We start from the raw sequence: 24,517 nt of genomic DNA on the forward strand, positions 1-24,517 counted from the left end.
AAGCTTGGTGTTTTTCAAACAAGCCATGCTAGCTAGTAGCAAACAAATCCCACTCTCTGCCTTGGTCACATGTACATAGCAGTAGTTACAATTTAACATCCCCCAAAGGAAAGGAGCACAAACTGCATATATGATAAAAGTTTGAAAAAAATCCCCACGATGGCTGCAAGGAATTATGCAGTTATTTCTATCAGTATTGTCATATTTAGATGAAAAGGCTAGGTGTAGTCTGAATGCACAGAAAGAAACAAAAACTAACATCAAACAATAAGATTAACTTCTAAATAATCATAGCATCAATTAAGAATTGATTCAAAACTTGTTTGGTAGGCTGCATGGGGAAATCCTTGAGATGCTTAACTGTAGACACTTCAAACAGTAACATTTCTTACATGTTTTATTTCTACAAACTGGTACATTTTATCACAAAAAGCTACAAGGCATATTATAACACATATTCTATTATACAGAGTGCAATGCAGTTCCAAAAAAGCCACACTCAACAGCACAATTTTTGAAGTTTACTCTTTCTGTACTGAGGTAAACAGAAGCTTATGCCATACAGCATTTAAAACATTTACCCCCAGACCATCCTTCCAAATGATTAGATCAAAAACTATTATATCAAACTTTCAATGCACACATCAAAAAATAGGAAGCTTAAAAAAATATACAACACAATGTTTAATCAGCTTTAACAGTCAGTTTGCTATAAAAAGCTCAACTAAAATAATCTTAATTTCATTTTAAACAAAATCAGAAACACAAGAAATTATATGAACAAGTTCTCCACAGAATGGAATGCATGCATAGGGTGGGGAGTCTTAACAATGTTCATTTGAGTCTATTAAAAAGTCTTAGCCACTTTAGAGCAGAAATAAAAAGCTGTTTTGCCCCCCCTCCCCAATATTTTTTTCTCATTTTCTTGCATTTAATTATCTTCAGTGTGGTCTAAAGTAAAGTCAGTTTGCTCTTCAGTTTCTTCCTCCTCTTCTTCCTCCTCCTCTTCCTCACCCTCAGCTGGCTCTTCAGCCTTGTCTTCTTCTGTCTGCTGCTCCTGAGCCTGATCACTGATTTCAAAAGGATTTTCACCCTGAATGAGAAAATTTAAAACACTTTAAATATTTGTTCCAAACAAACTAAAACAACGTTTATCATTTCAGTGACTGAAGTGGCACACAGAAAAAATCTCAAGTATATAAAACACAAAATTCAGCACTCAGTAAATTAAAACTACATTTTTAAATTTCTGAATCTTTTTACTAAATCTGTAGGTCTCTAGAGATGCTCCCTTTCCCCCAGAATTCAAATCAAATCTGAATACCAAAATAATCCCTTCTTTTCTTTATTCACTGCTAATTCCAAATAACCCTACCAAAGGCAAACAATTCCATAAATAAAAAAATTAAATGTGGAATTACACTGACTAGACTAAAACTCATTTCACTGCTGACCCAGAAAAATTATCAAGCAGATATCTTAAAGTCTACTCTGAATACATTGCCACCCTAGTAGCCTTTTTCCTCTATTTCATAGGATAATTGTGCACAAGATGTACCTCAACTTTCACTTCTTTCAGATGTTTAAACACTATGAATAATCAATAATAAAGAGTAACGTGAAACATTAGGAGTTTCTTTGCCCTTTCACGTTTGAATAGCTGACAGAGCAACTCTGATGTGAAAACGACACCAACTTGCTACATCAGGATTCACAATTTTGCAGAGAAACTCAGAGTAATAGGGAAAAAAAAAGAATGCCTTTGCTCATTAAGATGTATCAATAGCAGTTAACAAAAAAATAATTAGAAGTTGTTGACTTCCAGCTGTGGTTTGTTTTTGTTTTTTTTTTTTGCCAAAGGGATTAATGAAATTCATTGCCTGCCTTTCAGAGTTGTACCATCTACTCAACAGTCTCACAGGACTTCCCTGTCTCAAGTTTTTTCTTTCTACTCTGCATATGCAGGACACACAAAACCTTCTGAAATGGTGGGGTTTTTTTTTGTTTGTTGGTGGTAGTTTTTTTGTAGGCTCCTCCGCCACCCCAATGGCCCATGGTCTTACAACTGATTCGCAATTGTAAGCAGGGTTTACTCCACTCCAGGAAAACTACAGGCATGTAGTGGCTCAAAGTGCTGGATAAGACAAACAGACTCTTTCAATCTGCAGTTCTTTATACACTGAGATAAATATGAGGAGGAATTGTATTACCAGAAGCTGTACACGTCTCACTGAGCGTATGTGTGTATAATGTTCAAGGAACACCAATGAAGCACACTAAAAATGGTAGTGTCCTCCTTAGGAAGGTGATCTTGGCTTTATCTATTGACAAACAGCAAGTTTCCGTCCCTCATCCCACCAATCCCCCACTAGGGGGCTGTAAGGAACACACACACGTCAAACCATAAAAAAAATACCAGCAGAGACAGTTGGAAATACATTCAAATATTTGAAACTGTGCTAGCTGGTTGTCACCTTTTCTCCTTCCTATAGAAGTCGTCCAAAACCAATTCGTACATCCCATCATCCACAACTGCTCAGAGCATAACTAAATTTGATTATCTAGATTACAGTGAAATTCTGCATTGGCTCACACCTGTCATATTTCTGCAAGGCAAAACTGCTCTTTCTAAAAGAATCCATTGCATAAGCACAAGGAAAGTTATAAGCCAATTAATCATAATTAACAAAAACAGCCAACAGTATTAATACAAAAAGATACGTATCTGAACAGAAAAGAAAAAAAACATTTTTGCCAGAATGAATTCACCTATATTTCTCAGCTGTGAATTTGCAATGCAGGCTGCCAAGCCTTTCAAAGTTTTTTATCACAACTATTTCTGTAAACTTCCATAAATTCTAGAAATTATGAGGAATATTAGACAAGAAGCATATAGAGTACTTCACTACAAAGTGTATGTAGGAGTTTTTGCTTCTGAACAAGTATTTGTAAAGTGTTTTGCGTTCTATAGTGAGTACTGCGTAAAGATTCCGCTAATATTTTCCTAAAACTTGACTTCATAGAAATGACTGATCAAATATTGACCAGATTTATATAAGTGCAAAATCAAAAATGTAACTGGTAAATCTGAAAGCGGTCATTTTTTCTGCAAATAAATGAAGTTAAAGCCTGTGGCCCCATGGTGCAGCTTGGTTCTCCTTCCCACCAGTGTGGGACAGGTGGTACTCAGAACTGGAACACCTCTGCAGATCTGCATTCAGCCTTGGTTGATGTGCTTGCTAGGATACACAGACAGTGTGGAATTAAAACTCAGAGATGGCTATTCGGCTATGCATAGTTGTTTTCCCTGTAAGATGAGGTCTTGCCTCCTTTCTGATTTGTGTGTTCTGTAGAGACATTCAAGGCCAGGCTGGGCCAGGCTCTGAGCAACCTGGTCAGTGCATCCCTGTTCATGGCAGGAGAGTTGGACAAGTTGACCTTTGAAGGTCCCTGTCAATGACTCTGTGATTCTATGATTTAAGACAATGATGTGAAACTGGAAAAATACATTACAGTAAATTCAACATGTGAACAACCAAGATGGCAGAAACAGGAGACAGAGCACTGAGGTTAAATTCCATCCATACAGATGAAACAGTGATGTCACTAATATTACAGATGACAGCATTTTATTTTCCTTATTCAATCTTACCTTCACATACAGCTCATATCGTGCCTTGACTATCGGATTATTCAAGATACTGGTAGCAGTAAGAACACTCTCCCTTTTTATTTGTTCTCTGTAGGCCTAGGAAACAGATTTTACGGTGAATAACTATTACAAACCTGTTCTAATTGCCACACATTTCAATTTGTGGTCTGTTTCTGTAAGGTAAAGCATGAAAGTAATAGAAGACGAAATGCTTACTCCTGGTATTTAAGTCCAAACTCCATAATAAACTGAATTAATTTTGATAGCATTTAAGTCTTACACAACAAACTACAAACACTGATGCACCTGTCTATTCCCAGTTACCTGTTCTCACCTATAGACAACATTCATTTTTTTTTTCCATCACAGCCTAATACAGTTCATAATTATAAAAGCTCAAGAAATAAGTTAATTTGGAAATCTAACCTATTGTGACAACTGAGATCATTTTTCTATTCATGCTACTCTTTAACTCTTCCACCAACATTAGAAGCATATCAAACTGTAACAGGATCCAAATCCATACTGCTGCTAATTCTACACTACTCTCACCTTTTTCACATTAAAAGTATAATAGACAATCAAAGAAAAGACATCAGCACTGTTATCTTACTGGAAAGAAGTATTCTGTTTTATAGTTACAATTCCAATAAGATTCTGACACTCCATGGCAGCAAAAACAAAAAACAAAAAACAACAAAAAAAAAATCCCCTGAAATAAAAACTTACAGTTATTCCTAGTAACCTTCTCAGAATTCTCTACTGACAGCTATCAAGTACATCAACTTTTCATTAACTGTAGGTATTCAAATGCCAGCTATTTCATGAGACATTTACAAAGGGCATTCTAGATTTCTAGAGAAATAATGCTAGTACAGTTTAGAAATGACTTACTCTGCTCACCTACTATAAGAGTATATATTTACTATTATTTCTTTTTTAAGTAATACACCATATCTTACTTGTTTTCCTTTTGTGTGGTCAGGAGACTTTAAGTGCTGCTGAACAGAACTGTGCAGTGCAGGAACATACACACTGCAAGCACTGCAGTGAACAGTCTCAACTTTCATCATATGGTCATCAGCAGTAACCCCTGCCAAAGAACACATTACAAGTCATTAACATGAAATGCGTCATTCCAGACAACTGGAAGAGGGATGAGTTATTCTGTACCAGGAAAGTTAGGACTTTCAATTGTTAACCACGTCAAACTGAACCACAGGGGAATGTTCACGCAAATTCAGGCATCAAAACCAGGCTTGCTGAAGATAACACTGAAAGAGGATGTATTTCATCTGGATACTCCAATTCCTTCTCTCCGCAGACTATATATAAGAGTCAGGCAATTATGTTTGATGCCTGAGGTTACAAAACATGAACATTACCTGCCTAATAGAGGAAGACAACATTACAGCAATCAGAAGTTCAAACTCTCTCCAACACCTCCTGGTTTTTAAAATCTACAATAACCAATATTCTTAAAGCACATCTTAATACAACAAATAAACCTTGAAACCCTCAATTTCTCACAAAGCAGCTGAATTAGTTCTAGCCCTGATATTAATAGTTCATTTCCTTGTTTCTCCACAACACCTGATATGCACAATATGTGCTACCACATAAAGAGCATTTGCTCACCTTCCATGATATCTTTTTCAACAGTTTGAGCATTTTCTGTTTGGTTACTAGTCTGTTGTTTACGCATAGCTGTCTTCTTGAACTTATTCACCATACACTCCTACAGAGAATCAAAGAAAACAGTTATGCAACTAACATGAGTATTTATGTTCCAGTAGGAAGTTATGTTTGAAATATTACTCAGAATAATATCAAATTACATATAAGAATAACAATCAATTAAGCATATTTTGAAAACTAAATAACATATTCTAATTGCACTCTAATGTAAAAGTATTTTTCAAATTAAAAAAAAAAAAATCTCTTTTCTTACATGAAGAAACTCCATCACTACTTTGTCAAATTTGGTTTGCTTCTGAATATGATCCAGTGTTTCCTGGTGAGCTGCACTCTCCAGATGGGATTCAATTTCTTTTTCTTCAAACGTTCGAAACTTGCAAAATGAGCAAGTAAATGCCATTCTAGCAAGAGAAATGCAAGAAATATCACTATTAAAGAAACATTCTTTCCTCAGATGATTGAAGACCTCACAAAACTAATCAGAAACGGAATAGGAAAAGTATTCCTTACAGAAGCCTAAGTGGGAAAAAAAAAAGTCCAGTATTTTACCAATAAAAAGCATATCTACTACAAGTTCCAAACATAAAAAAGAGCTACTCTAAGACCAATTACTTTTCTATGTAGGAGAAAAACTGCTAGACATTTTAAAGTCATTAGTATGCTTCACTGTAGCAAAACTGAGATAAGTTATAAAACTACCTACACATTTTTGCTACAAAACAGCTCGCTATACATATTCAAACTGAATGAGGTCAGTTTTATATCAGCTTAAGTCAGCATTAACATAAATTTGTTTAACTGAAATATATACTTCAAAAACAGTACCATTTTAAGCTGGTTCTCAAGTGTTCAGTGATGTGTTTGTCAGGAAGAGGTTAGTAATTCACATACTTCCTGATACAGTAGGGGTCAAGTGAATCATAAAACATCTTGGGTTGGAAAGGACTTTAAATATCACCTAGTTCCAACCACCCTGCCATGGGCAGGCACACCTCCCACTAGATCAAGTGGTTCAAGTCCCACCCAGTCTGGCCACAAACACTTCTCAGGGATGAGGTATCCCCAGTCTCTCTGGGCAGCGTACGCCAGTGCCTTACCACCCTCATCATAAAGAATTTCTTCACCAACTCCTAATCAAAATCCACTCTATTAGAGAAACTGTTACCCCTTGTCCTCTCCCTACAGCCCTGAACAAAAAGTCCCTCATCTTTCCTATAGGCCCCTCTAAGTACAATAAGGCTGCTATTAGGTCTTCCCCCCTAGAGACTTCTCTTCTATAGACTAAATGACCCCAGCTCCCTTAACCTGATCATCCTTGCGAACCTCCTCAGGCCCTCTCTAACAGGTCTGTGCCTCTTTCTTATGCTTTGGGCCCCAGAGCTGAATATCCAGTCTTCTAAATCAAGAGATTTGGGTGCTGTTTATTTCTGCTTGTTTGTTGGATCTATTTTTCATTTAAAAACAGTCCAAAAGGTCCTGTCAGTAGCAAAGACATATCCTTATTATGTAAGAATAAGGCAGAAAAAACCAAAGCACACAAGACAAGTTACAACACAAACCTGTATCCATCGCCATATTTCTCGCTGTTTTTTTCCCTTCTACGCCTTTGCTTCTCTCTCCTTGCCTCAATTCGCCGTTTTTCTTCCTCTTCACTTTTAGCTTCTCCTTTGGAATCTTAACATACAGAAGGATTTTAAAACATCATGTACCCCCCAAAAAATCCATCTTTCCAGGGAAAGCACCTGCCTTCCACATTTCTGCCACAAACACCCAAGGAATAGCGAAAAATACAGAGGAAAAAAAAAACAAAAAAAACCCCAAATGGTTTGAAGGCCTATTTAAATGCCATCGAAGTTTTTTCCCTCCATTACAGAAGACAAATTAAAACATCTACTTCAAACAGTTCTAGATTACACTCATAAAAGAAAATTCAGAGTGAATCAACTCCTATTTTGTTGTGCCTAGTTATTAAAGGCCTTTCCAAGTAAGTAACCAGAAAAGGGCACAGAAAAAAGCACCAGGAAAAAAGCTTTGTTAAACAATCATCTAGCACATATGTAGGAGTGTAGACAAATGACTACAAAATGTTTCTGCAACACTGAAGACTTACAGACATAGATCTTTTGCAGACGTGTACTTATGCTTACTTCTAAAGCCTATATGCAGTAGGAATATTAAAATATTATTCAGTTAGTCCAAAATTGTTGGGTTCCTTTTATTACTATAAAAGTTCATTAAAAAAAAAAAAAAAAAAAAAGGCAAATCAAAAACAAACAACACCCACACTTTGCACAGGCCTCAGTATTTCAATTTTACTTACTGTCTTACCACCAATCCCAGAAGCATCCAAAGAATCACTTGTTGTACTGTTTCTGCAGCAGTACAACATTCTGGGGAGTAAAGCCAGTATCTTACTCCTCAAACTCATAAACTTATGCACCCATACTGTTACAAGCTGGGGAAATAGAAGCCTGTGCCTACATACAAGCTGGTACCACACAGTGAGGCTCCCGCTTTCCTTCAGTGTGCTTACACCAATTTTTAAGCAGTAGAAAAATGTATGCAATTTTTAAAATTCCTAAATTTGGATAAAGGATCCAAAAAGAGAATTACAATGCAGAGACAAAATAAGCAATGGTTAGATATTACAAACCCTATTCTCCTCCATGGTCTAAATGCATAAACTCTGTTAAAAACAACGAGTCATGTTGTGCAATAATCATTAGAAGTTATACATACATACACACCAAATCTATTCACTCAGTCACACACAAAAAAAATCTATAAAACCTTACCCGACAAAGCCAACTGACTTACCTCCAAAAGTCTGATACCCAACATCATAAGCATCTCTTGTAAAGTCTTCATATATAACAACTGCACCACTTGTATCCACTTCAATTTCCTAATTTAAAAAAACAAATATCATCAAAAAGATGCAATGCCATTCTAAATCCAAATAACAGTTTAAGTCACTTTAATTCAAATAATTTGTTACTTCTTCATTTTAATCAAATATGATAAAGTGTACAGAGTAACTACATATGGACTTAATGTACCTCAAGTACTTATAACCTCAAGTCATACATTAATCTTTAATACATTGATATATATATATGAATTTATTTCATAAGCAAAATACCACCCTCTACACAAGCCTTCTGACTTTCAACTCCAACTTATACTTTGTTGAGAATACATTAATACCTCCAGTCAACAAGAAGGAAACAATGTTTCAGTCTCAACACAGAGAAAAAGATAAATACCCTGAGCTTAATAATCACATTTTTTGTATACAGTTGCAACTGATGTTCCTGTAAGTGGGGACTAATCCTTTGCACCTTACCAGAGACCATCTGTTAATAGTGACCTCCTTTCCATTCACTTTCTCTCCTTAATATGCCCATGTCTGATCTATTCTCACTGTAGTAGTTCCCATCATTTTCTACTTGAATTTCCTAACCCCAAGCAGGTCACAGGTATGTGAAATCAAGCTGACTGCCCATAACAATATGGGGAGTGTTCACATCGTAGCTGTATTACAAGAATAGCCTGTACGCCTACAAATACATTTTAAATTCACTTTTCACGAGGTATAGCACAAGCTACACCTTTCATTCAAAATCAGTAAGATTTTAGGCCACCAAGCTGAGATAGTTTAAGATAAAATGGGGAAAAAAAATTTACAAGAACTTTCATAATTAAGAGCTTAGTTCTTAAATAACTCTAGGTTAGCAATTACCTGCATTAAGGTATACTGTACAAACTTCTGAACTAATCAAACATTTTCCAGTTTGGAGAGTCTTACCTCTATAGTAGAATCCTGGAAAGATGACTTCATATCTATAAGCACAAAACAAGAAATAAATAATACAAAACTGCTGTTTAATATCACTATCAATTAATTTTAAAGCAGCTAAGTTATTGAGAAAAAAATATTATCCTGCATTTAAGACAGTCTACATCTACAATTCACCATATTTTAATAGCACTAGAATTAAACCAGATATCCACACAAACAAACAAACCATACTTTTAGAAACAATCACTGCTATTTAACTCCAAAAAGCCAAGGAAGCAATAACTTTTTGAGATGTGTTAGACACCAAAAATGATTTTTAAAAACTTGCTGAAATACAGCCTATGTTGTGTGCATCAGTTTTCTGTTACTTGAAATCCACTTTTCTAGTTTTCAGCCACATTACATTGCTCAGAGCACCTTTCAGTGTAGGTCTTAATAAACTGCACTAGGCCTCTCAATAGTTAGAACAGTTACAAAACAGCACATGAAGACTTCTTCCTGAATATTAAAAGGAAATAATTGCTGATAATTAAGTTGTAATAATTTTTACTTAATGCTGGCTCTTTATCACTTACTAGATGACTTTTTCTGTGTCAACTTCAAAATAGGTTTTGTCATTTTGGGTTTCTTGATAAATGTCCCACCAGGTTTGTTGTATGGCTGTGGCATCATTTTCCTTTTTATTCCTCTTGCAGCAACTGCTGCAGGGCTGGGTTTGTTATGATAGTCAACAACAATTCCAGGTCTGTGCATTCCTCCAAAGTCTCCCATGTGCTGGAAATTCGTGAAAAAAAAAGTATTAGTATATGACAGATAGACATAACAATTACTTGGCACAAGTGTTTACAATTAAACTGTAAACTAAAACGTGCATTCTGGAACAAAATGCAGGGGAAATTTAAGCTTCCAATTTCAATGTTTGTGCAAAGGCTGTGTGGGTGTTTGTCCAGTAAAATACACACACACATACATATAAAAATTGTGTTTCTGCTTATTCAGAACCATTGTCCAAGATGACGAACGTGCCTGTCAGTCTCAGCCTAGAATCTTTGCTTCCCTCTTCAGATTTTCTACATAAAACTTGTCCTTCGGTGAAAAAACAGCTAACCAAATCATTTTCTCCTATACTCTATTTGACAGCCATTAAAAAAAAAAAAAAAAAAAAAAAAAAAAATTTTTATTCCCAAAAAAAAAAAAAAAAAAAAAAAAAAAGACAAACTTCTTTATGCCCAATGATCAGCAACTGAAAACTTAATAAAGGTCATCCAGTGATAAACTTGAAGGAAGCTCAGTCTCTCTTTTAATTAATCATTCCAGGATGATGCGTGACAGTGAATTCAAAAGTTGTGCTTTGTACAAAAACCATGCCAGCAACAGGAATGAAAATTCATTTGAAAAACTAAGCCTTTCTATCATATCTGAAATGCTCTAGAGACATTTATGGACATCTATTTACAAAAATAACCTCTCTGAGTAATCTGAAGAGGGAGAAGTTAGGCAGCCATTCTTTTTTCCAAAGCACTAACACTTTTCTTAATACTAGCTCAACTATTTGATTAATAAAGGGCAGAAGGGAGCCCACTGACTGGTTGGGTATATTGGATAAGCAGAAATATCCCCATCACTGTGAGAAGAAAATTACTGCTACACTAGCAAAGTTAAATAAACGTGAAAATAACTTCAAACATACTTTCCACAAAATGTATGCCCATTTTAGTAGCAGATTTTAAATCACAAACTGAATGTACCAGAACAGGTTACTTGTCTTAATCAGAAGTCCATGCACAAGATCTCCACGTTAATTTATTTAGTTGAGATAGTTACAGAACTACCTAGCATGTATATAAATTTGACATGAAGTCAGCACTTGAATAATTTCAAGTACTTTTTTTTTTTTTTTAAGCAGTATCTATTAAAGGTGCAATGCATTTTAAATATAGTAAGTAGTTTAGTTCTTATGTAATAAAGGACAATGCAGAGGCCCACAAAGATAGATTTTAAAAAGCAAAAACAAAGAAGAAATAAGGCTGCTTGGTCAAAATTTTGCACAAAACTTTCAGATCCAAACAAGTTCTGAAAGGATGGCATCAAAGCTTAGGAATCAAGTGCTTTCAGCTTGACAAGTAAAGAAATAAGAAGATCAGGCTATTTCTAAAACCATGCTACATGCTAGCTAGTAGCCATGTGCAATCCTGAGCTAAAATTTGAATATGGCAACTACAGTATACAAGAATGCTGCAAAGCAAATCTTCTGAAACAAAACCAACACACAATTAGGCACTTAAAAAAAAAAAAACATTAAAAATAAACAAATAATCTTCCTCTACACTTCAAGCTACAAACAAGTTTAACATTAAAGAATCACTTCCCAAAGAAATATGGCACACAAGAATTTTAAAAGTGAGGTTGCATCTGGAGGCACAGACAGAAAAGCACTCACTGAACCCTTTATGCTTTGAAATTAAATATATATATATCAAAATTGAGATTATAAAACCAATGTAAAGGGACACCATCAACTTAAAGTTCATACTTCTGTCAAGATGATTTCTTAATTCTCTCCAATTTTTCCTCTAACTCACTTAACATCAAGCATTACTGCTCCAAATTGTCTGTGATCCAGTACTTGTGTATGTTTAATACTGACATATTTTTTACATCCTACCCTGCAAGCCACTGAAAAAGTTACTACACAGCTGCAAAATAAAACACATAATTAGGAAGACTAGGAACATTATCTCAAGTCTGTGAAAGAATCTGATTTCAAGTTGATGATGCCCCTTTTAAATGATGCTCCAATTTTAAATGAGAATCACTGTAACAGCTAACCACCTACCTTCACAATTTCCTCCTCATCATTCCTTCAGTACACAAGTCATGTGCATTTTTCAATATACAAGCACATGTTGAACATACTAAAGATTTAGCTAAGATTTTTACCTTTACGGGAAACAAAAACTACTCTAGCATTCACAACCTGGTTTTTATTTTTTGCATATACATTGCACCTTTAACCTACTCAAAACTTCAAATGGCTTTGAATTAACTTTTACAATACTCAAAAATTTCCCCACCAGCAAGAAGGATGCTAGTGTTTACAAGGAAAAATGCAAGTCCTTTTAATCCCTTTTAGACCAAACCTATTACTTTTATCTTCACCTTTCACACAAAAGGAGAGATTTAATAAACCTTATCAACTAGTCTTCTATTACTCATTACTTTCGAAAGAGAAAGAGACTGCGTTCTACTTGAAGACAGCTTCAAGGGGGTAAACAACATCATCAACCATGATAGTTTGCTTGGACAAAAAAAAAAGAGACAACGAAAACACAACACACTGTATTGAACAGTGTATCAATTGTATAGCAGTGGTCTTGAAAGGGTTTAAAAGAGTGTCTAGTGAAAAGAATCTGAAAAGATTCTGTACTTACTCCTCGGCCTCGGCCTCTGCCTGTTGATGGTCCTCCAAAAGCATCATAGTTTCTGCTTCCAAATCCACTTTCAGGATAAGCAGGCGTTCCTCTCCCCCGAGAGCCTACAGGTGCAGGCTTCATATGGGGTGAAGAAAAACTGCTGTAGGAAGAGTAACTCTCTCTTCCTCTGTCCTCCATAAACCCAGGCCTCAATTTTGAACGGGAGTAAGGTGCTTCCCAGCTAGACCCGCCCTGGTTTCTACCTCCGAAAGAGTCAAGGCTATTCCGGTAGGAGTTGTCAAATCGACCACCATAACTACCTCCGAAGCGGCTTTGTTCGGGTTCATTATAACCATAGCCAGATCTGTACAGATCTCGCCCACCCAGAGAAGACCCGGAGTCGTAAGACTCATAAGGTCCAAACCTGGAAAAGTTGCACAGTGAGGAGAAAAAAAAGTAAGCTTACTAAAGTTATACATTTCAAAAGACAAGTTATCAGTTGACATTTATCAACTAAAATCAATTTACTACTATACTGGTCTGTACAGTTGTGTTATTGTTTAATCTTGATTAGGGCTGGGCAAATGACACTGTGACCAGATAGAAAGCTATCTGAGCCATTTTTGCTACAAGGAATTCTAAAGTTCAGTATGCATGAACTTTGCTTAGTTAAAATTTTCGGCAACATTTGCTAAAATATGATTAGAGCCCAGCCCTAGTCTCATGACAATAATCACCTGCAGACATTCACAGGCCAGTCAAACTCTCCCTTCTTCAAAATCATGCCCTCATAGTTTAACAGTTAAACAGCAGTTAAAAGGTGGCTTAGCTCTCATCTGAGAGAAAAACTTTTTTTTTTAGTGGTACAGTTGTGAGTCTTAAACATCCCAGAACTCTGATTTTAAAGACAAATTAAGTGCTCTTCCATTCATATTAATACTTTTTAGAAATCTCCTTCCCTGTAATATTCAGTATCCCATTAAAGGTTCACCATCTTCAATATACATGTATCTTTTGTTTGCAGACCATTAAGTCTAGCAACTCAGGATTTTTGAAGTCTGTCACAATCCATGCACTGTGAACAAAAATACAGCCTTTGAAATTTCACAGTAACAAAACAAGAAGCTGAAATCTTTAGCTATTTACTAAGAGTTTGTTTTACTTTAGGAGACAGTCAGGCTGAATATTATCTGCATTTGTAACCAGTTGGAAGGGAAACACATAGTATCCCTGCAGAGTTACAGTAGGTGATTCAGCAGGAGCTGGGATAGACAACCCCTTGACTGTTAAAATATAAGCTGGAACAGACTCAGTGCCTGGATCTACAGGAAACTGAACACCTTCATTTTAAAACATCTTGTAGAAGACCCAGAACTACACAGAAAATGACACTATCTACAGAAAGAGTCCATGCACAATATAAATGTTACATGGCAGGAGATATTTCCATGTTCAAAGTCATTCAACATCAATCATATGCAGATTACTGTATGGTAGGTACAGCTCATTCCTGATTCTCTGCTCAGACTTTAAAGTCAATCTTAATGCTCATCAGTAAACAAAATAAACTGAACTAAAATGTTTAACGGAACCATGCAGCAAAACAACATTTCTCCAGCCTACCTACTTAGTTCTGTCCTTGCCCAGTGGCACTGCAGTGACTACAAAGAGGAATCATAGTGTAGGCTGGCTAGAGTCGGACAAGAATTCAAAGGCGCATACGAGAAAACCATCAGATTATCAAAGTTTTCTTCACGTGTTATTTCCTCTGAGATAGAATCACTACTCTGGAAAGCATGCTTTTTTGAATATGATTCTGAACCCTAAATCAAATCAGCTGCTTCTCACTGGGTTTTTTTTGGGTGTTTTTGTTTTTGTTTTTTAATCTGAAAGAGCAACAGGAATAATATCCTAGCATTAAATACACAACTTTAAGACCACTGCATCAGAAAATTTATTTTTAGATCAATCCATCTTACAAAGCAGCCTAAAACAAGCACACAATTTTGAGTGTAATCAGTACCTGCCAATTAAATAATCTGGACATGACTTTCAGATTCAATACCAAGATCATTTGAGCACGCCACATTCAAACCAAAAAGCACATATCCTAAATGTTCCTTGAAAACGGAATGTTGATAGATTCAGTCTAAGGCACCAAACCAATTAGGTCTAGTCTGCTGTCAGAAACAGTATGTCAGGCCAATCAACTACGAATTACTAACCATTACAAAAAAATAAAAAAAAAAAAATCCATTTTCATTCAAAGAAACATTGTTTCACTGTCAAACATTTCCACAAAAGTGTTGATTGTTACAATCTAGCTTTTACAGTTTAATATTTGCCAGTAGTTAACAAATACGAAGATTCAGAACAAAAGTGTTCATAAAAAAAATCATAACAACATGCCTCAGGAACACTTAAGTTAGAGAGCAGAATGATTTAAACTTAAAATTGGATTTAATCAATTATTGGGAGAACTGAAGGATCATTTTACCTGTTACCACCACCACCACCTCCTCCGCCTCCACCTCCATGACTCTCCATCCCATAGGACTGGTTAAGGTAAGAGTCCATGGATCGTGGGCCACCATAGCCTCCATGCCCATAATCACGGTCCATGTCTAAAAAAAGAGCAGAAAAATGTTTATTAAGAAAGCAAGAAAGAAGTCTTACTTAGTAGTCTAGCTTATACTCTTAAATAAACCATTTAATTTTTGCCACAGTGCTTACAAACAAAATACCAAACTTTCAGTTGTGAGTTAATTTCAATACTGTGCTGAGGGAAGCCGTGCATCTTTGTCATCGTACAAACACCTCTTAATTGAAGTCAAGATCACTTTTTTCCCAGTAGATCAGCTGGAGTTTGGGCACAAATTAAATTAAGAGAACTAAAATGAAGAAGCTTGATGAAAACATCAGAAGTTAGCACAGAATGATGACCACTTCCCACTGTCTAGTACACACAGCTCACAGACACCTGGCCATACAACGCCACAAGAAACACTTACACGTTGACAGAGGTGCTAGTTCAAGCTCACAGCGCATACCGCGCTGTTGTGCAGACACTGTACGTAGGCTCCAGTCAAAAGAATTTTCTCCATTCTAGCACCAACAAAAACCCACCACAACCAGCACCGAGTTGCAGCTGACCAACTCCACAAAGACGGTTGTATTTTATAGCTGAACTGATGTCACTTTATGACATCTTTGTATCTTGTAAGGAAGTCAGGCAAAAGAACCAAGATTCTCCCCAGCATTGTAAGTGCTCTGTAAAAGCTCTAAGACAGTGCCATAGAGCTGCATAACAAGCATGATCCAGCCCTCCCATAGCATACACCATTTTGCTTCAGCAGCATCTGAGTGACCCAAACCGTTTCCCAGTGCTGACCAACACCAACATCTGGCAATAGCCTGTCAAGTCAAGCCTCTTAGAAAAGGTAATGCAAAGAAAAGACAGTCAGCAAACGCAGGAAGAATAACTGTATAACCACAAAAAGATCTGCCCAGTGACAAGAGTAGTTTCTACATTTCAAAATCTCCAAGTTTAAGACGGACTTTTCCAGAACAGGACAATAAGTTCAACTGAAGCAGTAAGAAACATTCTTAAACTCCATTTAAAGAAACACAATAATTCTGTGCACACCAATTTCACAGCAATAACAGTAGCAATGAATTAAGTATATACAATATTTCCTGTTTGTAACTTCTCATTACATCAGAACAATGTTGCAAGTTACTCTCTTACATCCCTTAAGAAAGAAAACTCTACAAGTAGCATTTATCTGATTATCCCACTGTTACGCAGATATTCTTAAAGAACTCCTCCTCCCAAAAAATGCAGATTTCTTGTTGGTGTTGTTTTCTTTCAATGAGCACAGGCACTTTTCAGAAAGTTAAGGATGATAATTCTAGAACTTTGAAGTCATACTGAATATTCCCACATTTGGAGCTTACAATAAAGACACAGCAAAGTAGGAAAAAAAGCTGCTGAAAACACTAATCACACATCACACAACATCAACTTCAAGCGTAAGAAGTTAAATTAAGGAATCTGATAGGACTTCCAATGTAAGCATCCAACATTCCTCCCACCCAGACTTACTGCACTGCCTTTCCCTACACTGTATGATTTAACAGGGAGTTGAAAGAAGTACAAAGATGTGACATGCAGTGACCACCTGCACAGCTTCCCACTACAGGAAACTGGAGGTAACAAATGGAAAAAACTAAAACAAAAACCCACAAATTGGATGCTTTCTCACAAAACAGATATTTAAGTTCCAGAGCTGCTCTTCGGCAGGATGTTCTGAAAAGTTGCATGCATCTCCATGGTACAGAAAGTTTCTAAGCTACCAATCAGGCTAGGCATATGAGTATATCCAAGAAGTACTCGTGTTACTCATTCCACATCCCCAAGTGGACAGAGTGACATGCAGGACACGGGCAAGGCAAGAAGCAGCCAACTCTTAGACCCGGTCTAAGAACAGGTGCTTTTACCATCTTCTTCCATCTTTATCATTAGCTGCTCCAGATTGTTGAGCAGAACCTATTGTTCCAACCACTGGCCTCACTTGGTCATTCTGCCAGCTGCAAACTTAACCAAAGAAGATTTAGAACATTTATGCTTTGTGCCCAGCTTGGCAAAGATATTGCATACAAATAACAAGTGTAATGCTTTTTCAAGCACTGAGCTCTTCCTCACTTGGTGTTCTCCAGATAGGCTTTATCCTAAGAGGTGAAAGGGGGAAATATAGAAGCCAGTAAATATTATCTGCACATAGCCAAATATGAATCACTTGCACAGCTTTGATTATTACAGTCTCAACACAAATAGCCTGTGAGTTCACAAACCTGACCACACCAACATCAATATCCCATTGCACCAGTTTTGATTCTCCTGCTCTCTAAAGCCAGCCAGCGAGCATAAAACATCCGCACAGAACAATTTTTTCAGCCTGCAGCCTGCTCCCTGATCTCTGTCCTGTTGCATCAGCTATCATCACCAGCAGAAATGCACAGAGTGAACTATTCAAGCAAAAAGGGAAGATATTTCATGTGCTAAGAGAACATGCACTTAAATGCTGGGGGAAAAAACACAGCTGGGAATTGTATTACAATGTCTCATACTGAAAACAATTCTGTTTTACTTGGGTTTTATTTAACTTCTAAGAGTAGCTGTTTAGAAAGGAAAGTTTCGAAGTAGTATTGTATCTGCATATCTATGAATATTTCCAAGAGAAAAAGAAGGAAAAAGGAAGTGGTTCACAGTCACTCCTAAAGTTTAAAAATAAAGAGTAAATCTCTGATTCGATGAAGTCACTGACAAAGTATCTGAAACAGTTTGACGGAGGAATGCATCAGGTTTTGGCATCAGCAGCCTCATGCACAAATACAGCTGGATGAATGAGACGATGAGATAAAGTACAGGAATAGAAGAGCAAACAACAGTTCCACTTCCCATTTCCAAATTATATTTAAAGGTTCTTGGTGAAAGGGAGAAAAGTTAAAACAAAGGGGGGAAAAATACATTACCTCTAGGATTAAAAAAAAAATTGGGTCACTAAAAGGCAAGTTCAGTTTACAAATTAAAATGTCCATGTACATGTATTCCTTCAGTTTAAGGAAAGAAAAATGAAAAAATGCCCAATCTAGTGGATGATTTAAAATTGCTGCAAGATGATGTCTCATTATACAGCAAAGAGAAATCAGCTTTCCTCAGGAAGAGAAGTAGGATGACAAAACACGTAGTAGATAAGAATAAGGTTCCATTGGTACAAATGACTCTAGGAGACAGAGATGCTTGTAAAGAAGAAAATAGGATTAGAGGACAATGAAAATGTTCACAGCACAAAGAAGTGACATAGTTTGCAACAGCGTTATCCACATGGAGCATGTAAGACGGGAGAAAGTTCTTGTAGTAATGAATAATGAAAAGTTTCAGTAAAACTTAATCTCAATAATCCTAAAACAGTAAAAAACAATTACAGATCTGAAATAAAATCTACTTGCCTATAATATTTTTCATTTCTAAATCACAGTAACTACAACAAGCTTAAGGGTTCACAACAATGCAACAATAAGCAGCATTTTCTCCATTGACATCTTATTTGTTTTTTAATACTTTAAGATCACAAACTTATCATGAGATATAGAAGATTTAATGCATTATTAAGTCCCATGTAAGCCAAGGCACCATGTATATGAATGTTAGGATTTAGAGCAAAAGTCATTTACCCCTCCAGATTACAAGGACAATAGTAATAGAAACCAAAATATTAACATCGTCATAAATTTTATTTGACAGGCCACATCACCCATGTCTCCAACCAAACCATCAGCATGGGACAATGGCAGAATCACAGCCATCGACAGCCACCCAGTGAAAGGCATGCTTCCAACCAGCTACAGATTTCCAACAGGAAGAACTCAGCCAAGACCCAGGCAAAGATGAAAGCACTGAACATTCATCCTCTGTTGCCATCTACTGGACCCCCTGCAAAATAGGCCCTTAGCCTACTGTACAGAATCAGGGTAAAACAAAGGTTCATTCATTCCTTACTAATGTATATACAACGCACAAACATTAATGTCAAATGTTTAAAGCTGCATACATCATAATTAACTTAGTTATTGTAAGTAACGTACAGCTTAATTATAACATAAGAAGGAGTATAGCAGAGGTACATTGAAGCAATATTCCAATTGTACAATATGCGTTCCATCAGTTACTTCTCACAGGATGAGCCTAGGTTCATTTTAATGCTACTATTATCAGATCTCAGAGAAGCAGGTTCTGGTTACTGACTACAGTTAACATTGGAATAAGATGTTAAAAACTGCCAATTAAGAACCTTCTCTACAAAATATCTAAGGGAAATTTAATTAGGGATCCATACAGAAATTAAAAAAAAAAATAGGGCCAGAGCTTTTCATTATTTTTTTTTATTTCATTCTGAAGACAGATAATTCAGAAACAGTATTACTGGCAAAAGAGCTAAGACTCAAGGAGTACATCATAAAAACAATCATATGCAACCAAAGATGCTTCTGTAATCCATGTTTACTCCACATAACAGCCAGCGAGTGCATCAAGAGATCCAATAGTAAATAGTTATTTGGTGATATCTGTAAATGAAGCTCAGGTACAGTTTATGGCAAAAGTTTTATATTAACACGTTAACAATTTCTTGGTACTTGCTTGCATGCTGGCATGAAATGTCAAAATTACTTGAGTCTTACTGAACTCATAACCTCACTCATCTTACAACTGTGCATTGCTTTCAGCTGTACGTATGCAATACTTTGATAACACGTAAACAAAGGCTAAGTTCTGCTCTATCACATTTATTTATATGCTTTCTGTTTTCCTTCCCAAACTTGCACGGTAAGTTCAAAAAAATAAAAATGTAGCTTCTGCTTTTCCCCACAGCTGTATAAAAGGAGGAACCATCCCAACATCAACATGATGGGATGACGGTTGGATAAGACGATCTTAGTAATCTTTTCCAACCTTAAGGATTCCGCAATCCTTAAACTTCATCGATACCTTTTCTTTTCAATATAAGTTACAAGAATAAAATACAGCAGTCCATAAGAAAGCAGATAACTGACTTACACAAAAAGCATAGTCATAAGAAAGTCAGTATCCCCCCCATCCCCGCTTCTTGAACACCTCAGCTCTGACTGGGAACGTGCAGGAGCCCATGTTGACATGCCCAAGACGAACATCAAGCCAGCTATCCTCCTCCAGAACACAACATCTGCAATCATACCGCGCCACTTATTTCTAATAACCCTTTATCATTATTATTATTATTTTTTGTAAATACTGACTGTTCAGCCCCAACGCTTTTTACAGGTTAGATTTAGTTATAGCTCATACCTGAGACTGACCCACTGGGCATGTTCACACCACAATGCATGGGGGTATCTGGGAATCTCCAATCTCTGTCTTCAGCTGGAGAGGATGGGTCAGTGAGAATGACTTAGTGCTTAGCGAGAGCTGGAGGGGAGAGACAGGGAGCCGCGGCGGAGCGGCTCTCTCTCCTGTCGGACCTCCGGTCTCCTGACACGGCCCCTCACGGAGCTCGCCCCGAGCTCCCCCCGGCCCGGCCCGGCCCTGCCCGCGCCCCCGCCCGCCACCCGCCCGCCGCCCGTTCGCCCCCCGAGGGCCGCCCCCTCCCGCGCCTCCCCCACCCGCCCGCGCCCCGGGAGGCCCTCGTCCCGCGCAGCCCTCCCGCCGCCGGCCGCCGCCACAGCTCCCCCGGCCCGGGAGGGGCGGCGAGGAGGAGGACGAGGAGGTGGGTGGTGGTGGGGTTTCGTCCTGCGCGGAACAAAGCGGCCGCTGCCATTTTGAGACGCGGCCGGACCCCGTGGCAGCAGCGGGGACGGCGGCCGGGCCCTGCCCTTGATCTGGGGGTGCGCTCTCACCTTCCCCGTAGTCCATGGCGGCGGCGGGCCCCGCTCCCTGCTCCCGCACAGTTGGCGGCCGCGGCGGCGCGGCGGCGGCTCCGGCTTCTGTCAATGGCGCCTTCCACCACAACGAGGCGAGGCGGGCCCTGCGCGCGGCAGCGGGGCTACGGCGAGCGGCGATTGGCCCGTGCGTGACCGTCACGTGAACGGCCCAGCCTGAAAGGAGGAGGTCCGTGCCGGCGGCGGCGCTTTACGAGTGCCGCGCGCGGTGCCCGGATCTGCGGGGTCATGCGCGGGGCTGTGCGGCCGCCATGTTAGGTGCTGGCAGCCGCCATTTTATGTTATGGCAGCGAGCCTTGTCGTGCTTGGAGGCGAAGCGGGGTTATCAGCGGCGAAACAGCCGCAACTTTGCCACACCTTTCTTCTCCCTAACATGTCTTCGGCCTTCAGTGGAAACACGGGGGCTATGGCAGAAAACACTCTCCTCCGGCAATCTGATGGGAGTGAGCACCTGGAGCTGCTTGCCAATGCTCCACGCAGTGTGGTGGGGAGCCCTATCCCGTGGGCTATGCTAGCTGCTGCTTTGTGCCAACGTGTGGCACAACTCATCTCAGCAGTATCTGACGTGCAGCTTGGTGATGTTACAAACCACCAGCACAGAGGCGTTCGCGCCGTCCCCTTGTTGTGCTCCTGCAACGGCTGCACTGCCCTCGTGTGTTGCTGGCCCTTTGGAGTGCCTCAGGCCTTACTGGGGTAAACTGGTGAATAACTATGAATAGTAAACACAAGTAATCCCATGTTGAAGCATAGCCCTTCTTGGGCACTGATATTCTTATTTAAACCACCTCCTTCCCTTCAGTGAGCCTAACATGTATCCAGTTTCTCTAAATCCTAGAAGGAGGCACTTATCTTACACAACAGGCTGCGTGGAAACACTGAAACAGAGCAAAGGTAAACGCAGACTTTGTTTCAACTTAATTGCAAGGCACCGCTGCCCTTCTCTTAGCAGCCAAGAATTTCAGGGTTTGTATAAATAAATAAATAAAAAGAAAAAAACAACTTTGCCCCAGACATGTCGTCATGCAATGAAAAATGGGTCTTGTATGAGGATCACACGCTGAAAAACATTTCATTTCTCTATGTTTTATACATCTCTGAAAGCACGGAGGGGAAGACTGTAAAAGCAGCAGTGGGCACATCTGACACAGAAAATCTGGGGCTCTGGTTCTAAGAACAAGTTATAGTCATAATTTCTGGTTGTAATGTCAAGCAAATTCGTTATCTCTTTATTTCTTAACTTGTCAGGGAAAAGGAACTTATTTCATTCTTCAGTAGATGACAGGCTTGGATCAAAACCTACAGTTCTGCATCTCTCAAGTAATAAAAGCCTCACTGCAGGAAAGGAGGACTTGACTCACCCATGTCCAGAGACCAAGCTTTTTATTAAACGAAAACCTGGGTCTGGTACAGCAGTCAGACATTTTCCCTCCCCAAGCTCTAGATGGCAGCAGATGCGAAGTCACAGGCTTAGGAAGCGGCTGAGTGAGGAGCGCTGTAGGCTGCGGATTTCCTCGATGAGCATTCTGCTAAAGCTCAACTCCTGGCTATTCCCCATGATCACGGGAGAAATACATGCAGATAAAACTGTCAGTCCAATCCAAAATATGTCTTTCCTCTAGCCTCATTGTTTACTTCTCAGCCAAAAATACACGTGGGCAAAGCAGTGATTTCTAGGGCCGAACAGTCCATACACAGGTTTGTTTGTACACTCATCCATTTATATATACACTATTGTGCGAAATACATGAGTTTCTTGCATCCTCCCTTGCTTACAGCTGGCAAGAACAGCTGACACACCAGAATGCTGTGCTACCATTCAACAAGACCTGGACAGACTGGAGAGTTGCACAGAGGAGAACCTGATGAGGTTTACCAAGAGCAAGCATAGAAGTACCTACAGAGAACCTCCTTTAGCAGGGGTTGGATGTGATGATCTCTTCTGGTCCCTTCCAACTCCTGCAATTCTGTGATTCTGTCTCATCTTTGCAACACAGATTCTGACTCTACTAGACACTGTCTGATCTATGGTCTTGTGTTTGTGAACAGGAATGAGCAGATGAGTGCACTGATGTACAGTACAAGGGGTTTTGCTACAAGGCACTTGCAAAGAGGGCCAGGTGCTTCTTATCTCAGCGAGCTTGCCAAAGGCCTGCACACACCTTCCACACAACCTGGCACAAACATTGTGTCTTCTCAAGGAACAGTATACTTGAAGATTTTTCCCCATGCAAGATAATGTGTGGGCACAGCTGTATACACTTTTCTCTGTGCTAAATAACATAAAGGTGAGCAATTAAATAAATCCACATATGTGCACAGAACCCAAGGGCATCCAGGTAACAATTCAGTACAAATGTAGTGAGAATAAACTGATTTTCCCAGGAGGCCTGAAACTTGCAACAGTCAAATTTAAGTACCACCTCTGCTTGAGTAATTCTGTGCATGCTGCAGGATGAGTTACTAAGGAATGGACTAAATGGATTCTCATCCATTTCCACTGAATCTGGCTGGACCAAGTGAGATTGCTAATGTAAATTTTTTTGAGTAAGCAGCTCTGAAGGGAGGACACCATGCAGAATAGATAGATTTGTGTTCACTGGAAGGATGTCTGTCTAATGGTTATTCAAAATAAACACAAAGATCCAGAAAACTTGATTCAGCTGGATCAGTTATTCCTAAGACTATCAAAGGCAAATGATTTAGCTGTTGCCCTGCTGTAAAACATACCGAGGGATTCAACAGAAGAAACTCTCCAGTAAGCTACACAAGATGAAGAGACTACCGCATAAATGACAATTGGATTTAAAAGGGAGTGCCTGAGGGGAAATGCTGGGGTTGAATAGGAGATTGATAAGATGATAGAGAAATCATTATGTATGTTTAGGGGAAAGACCAAAGGCAAGGAAGTAAGAAATAAAGTTATGACTCAGGGGTTTAAGGAGCAGCCACCATCTCTATGTACCTAGGAGAGAAAGGATCTCCAAGGTCCTACAGTTCCTTACTTTCAGTTACTCTTAACTATCACAGAACTCTAAAAGTCTTCTAAATTCCTGGTGGATAGGACCAGAGAGCACTTGCAGGATCTACTGCAAATTAGTAAACAGTACCAAGCATTTGCAGTGCCTGTGCAGATCTTCATAAATACCTCTGGACTTGAAAGGAGACCAAACATTCCTAGAAATCCAACACAACCAATCTGGTTTAATTTCAGGAGTCGCTTTTAGATGTATAAGGCTGGCTAAACTGTGTCCGGACAGACAGAGAATGTGTCTGAGAAGCAGGACAAAGGCATGTAACAGTCTCCATTTGTAGGACATGCTGTGAAAAGAAGCATCTGTGAATCTCTCCATTATTCTGCTAAAGAACATTTGTTCTGTGACTAATTCATCTGAATATTTACTCGTTGGAGCATCCTGGAAAGTAAATGCAGTAGGAGCTGCAAGGAAAATAGGAGGCAAGAAAAATCAAGCAGAACAC

The 24,517-nt window shown here is 38.7% G+C and overlaps 1 protein-coding gene across 2 annotated transcripts; it reads right to left on the reverse strand.

The window, feature by feature from the left end:
- Window positions 1–379: 379 nt before the first annotated feature.
- ZNF326 (zinc finger protein 326) lies at window positions 380–21,066 on the reverse strand. Of its 2 annotated transcripts, XM_042873723.1 has the most exons (13): window positions 20,999–21,066; window positions 20,451–20,525; window positions 15,063–15,189; window positions 12,584–12,989; window positions 9,728–9,926; window positions 9,159–9,193; window positions 8,168–8,255; window positions 6,910–7,024; window positions 5,604–5,751; window positions 5,291–5,390; window positions 4,615–4,745; window positions 3,653–3,748; window positions 380–1,093 (listed from the first exon to the last, which is right to left on the reverse strand). In XM_042873723.1, the coding sequence occupies exons 1-13, from the start codon at window positions 21,012–21,014 to the stop codon at window positions 932–934; spliced, it is 1,698 nt and encodes a 565-aa protein (XP_042729657.1). In that variant the 5' UTR covers window positions 21,015–21,066; the 3' UTR covers window positions 380–931. The 2 variants fall into 2 exon arrangements, with proteins under 2 accessions (XP_042729657.1, XP_042729658.1); XM_042873724.1 differs by lacking the exon at window positions 20,451–20,525 and having other exon boundaries at window positions 20,999–21,061.
- Window positions 21,067–24,517: the final 3,451 nt, after the last annotated feature.

Source organism: Lagopus leucura, unplaced genomic scaffold (assembly GCF_019238085.1).
Source record: "Lagopus leucura isolate 7727_CA_CO unplaced genomic scaffold, USGS_WTPT01 Super-Scaffold_100009, whole genome shotgun sequence".
Classification (NCBI taxonomy): domain Eukaryota; kingdom Metazoa; phylum Chordata; class Aves; order Galliformes; family Phasianidae; genus Lagopus; species Lagopus leucura.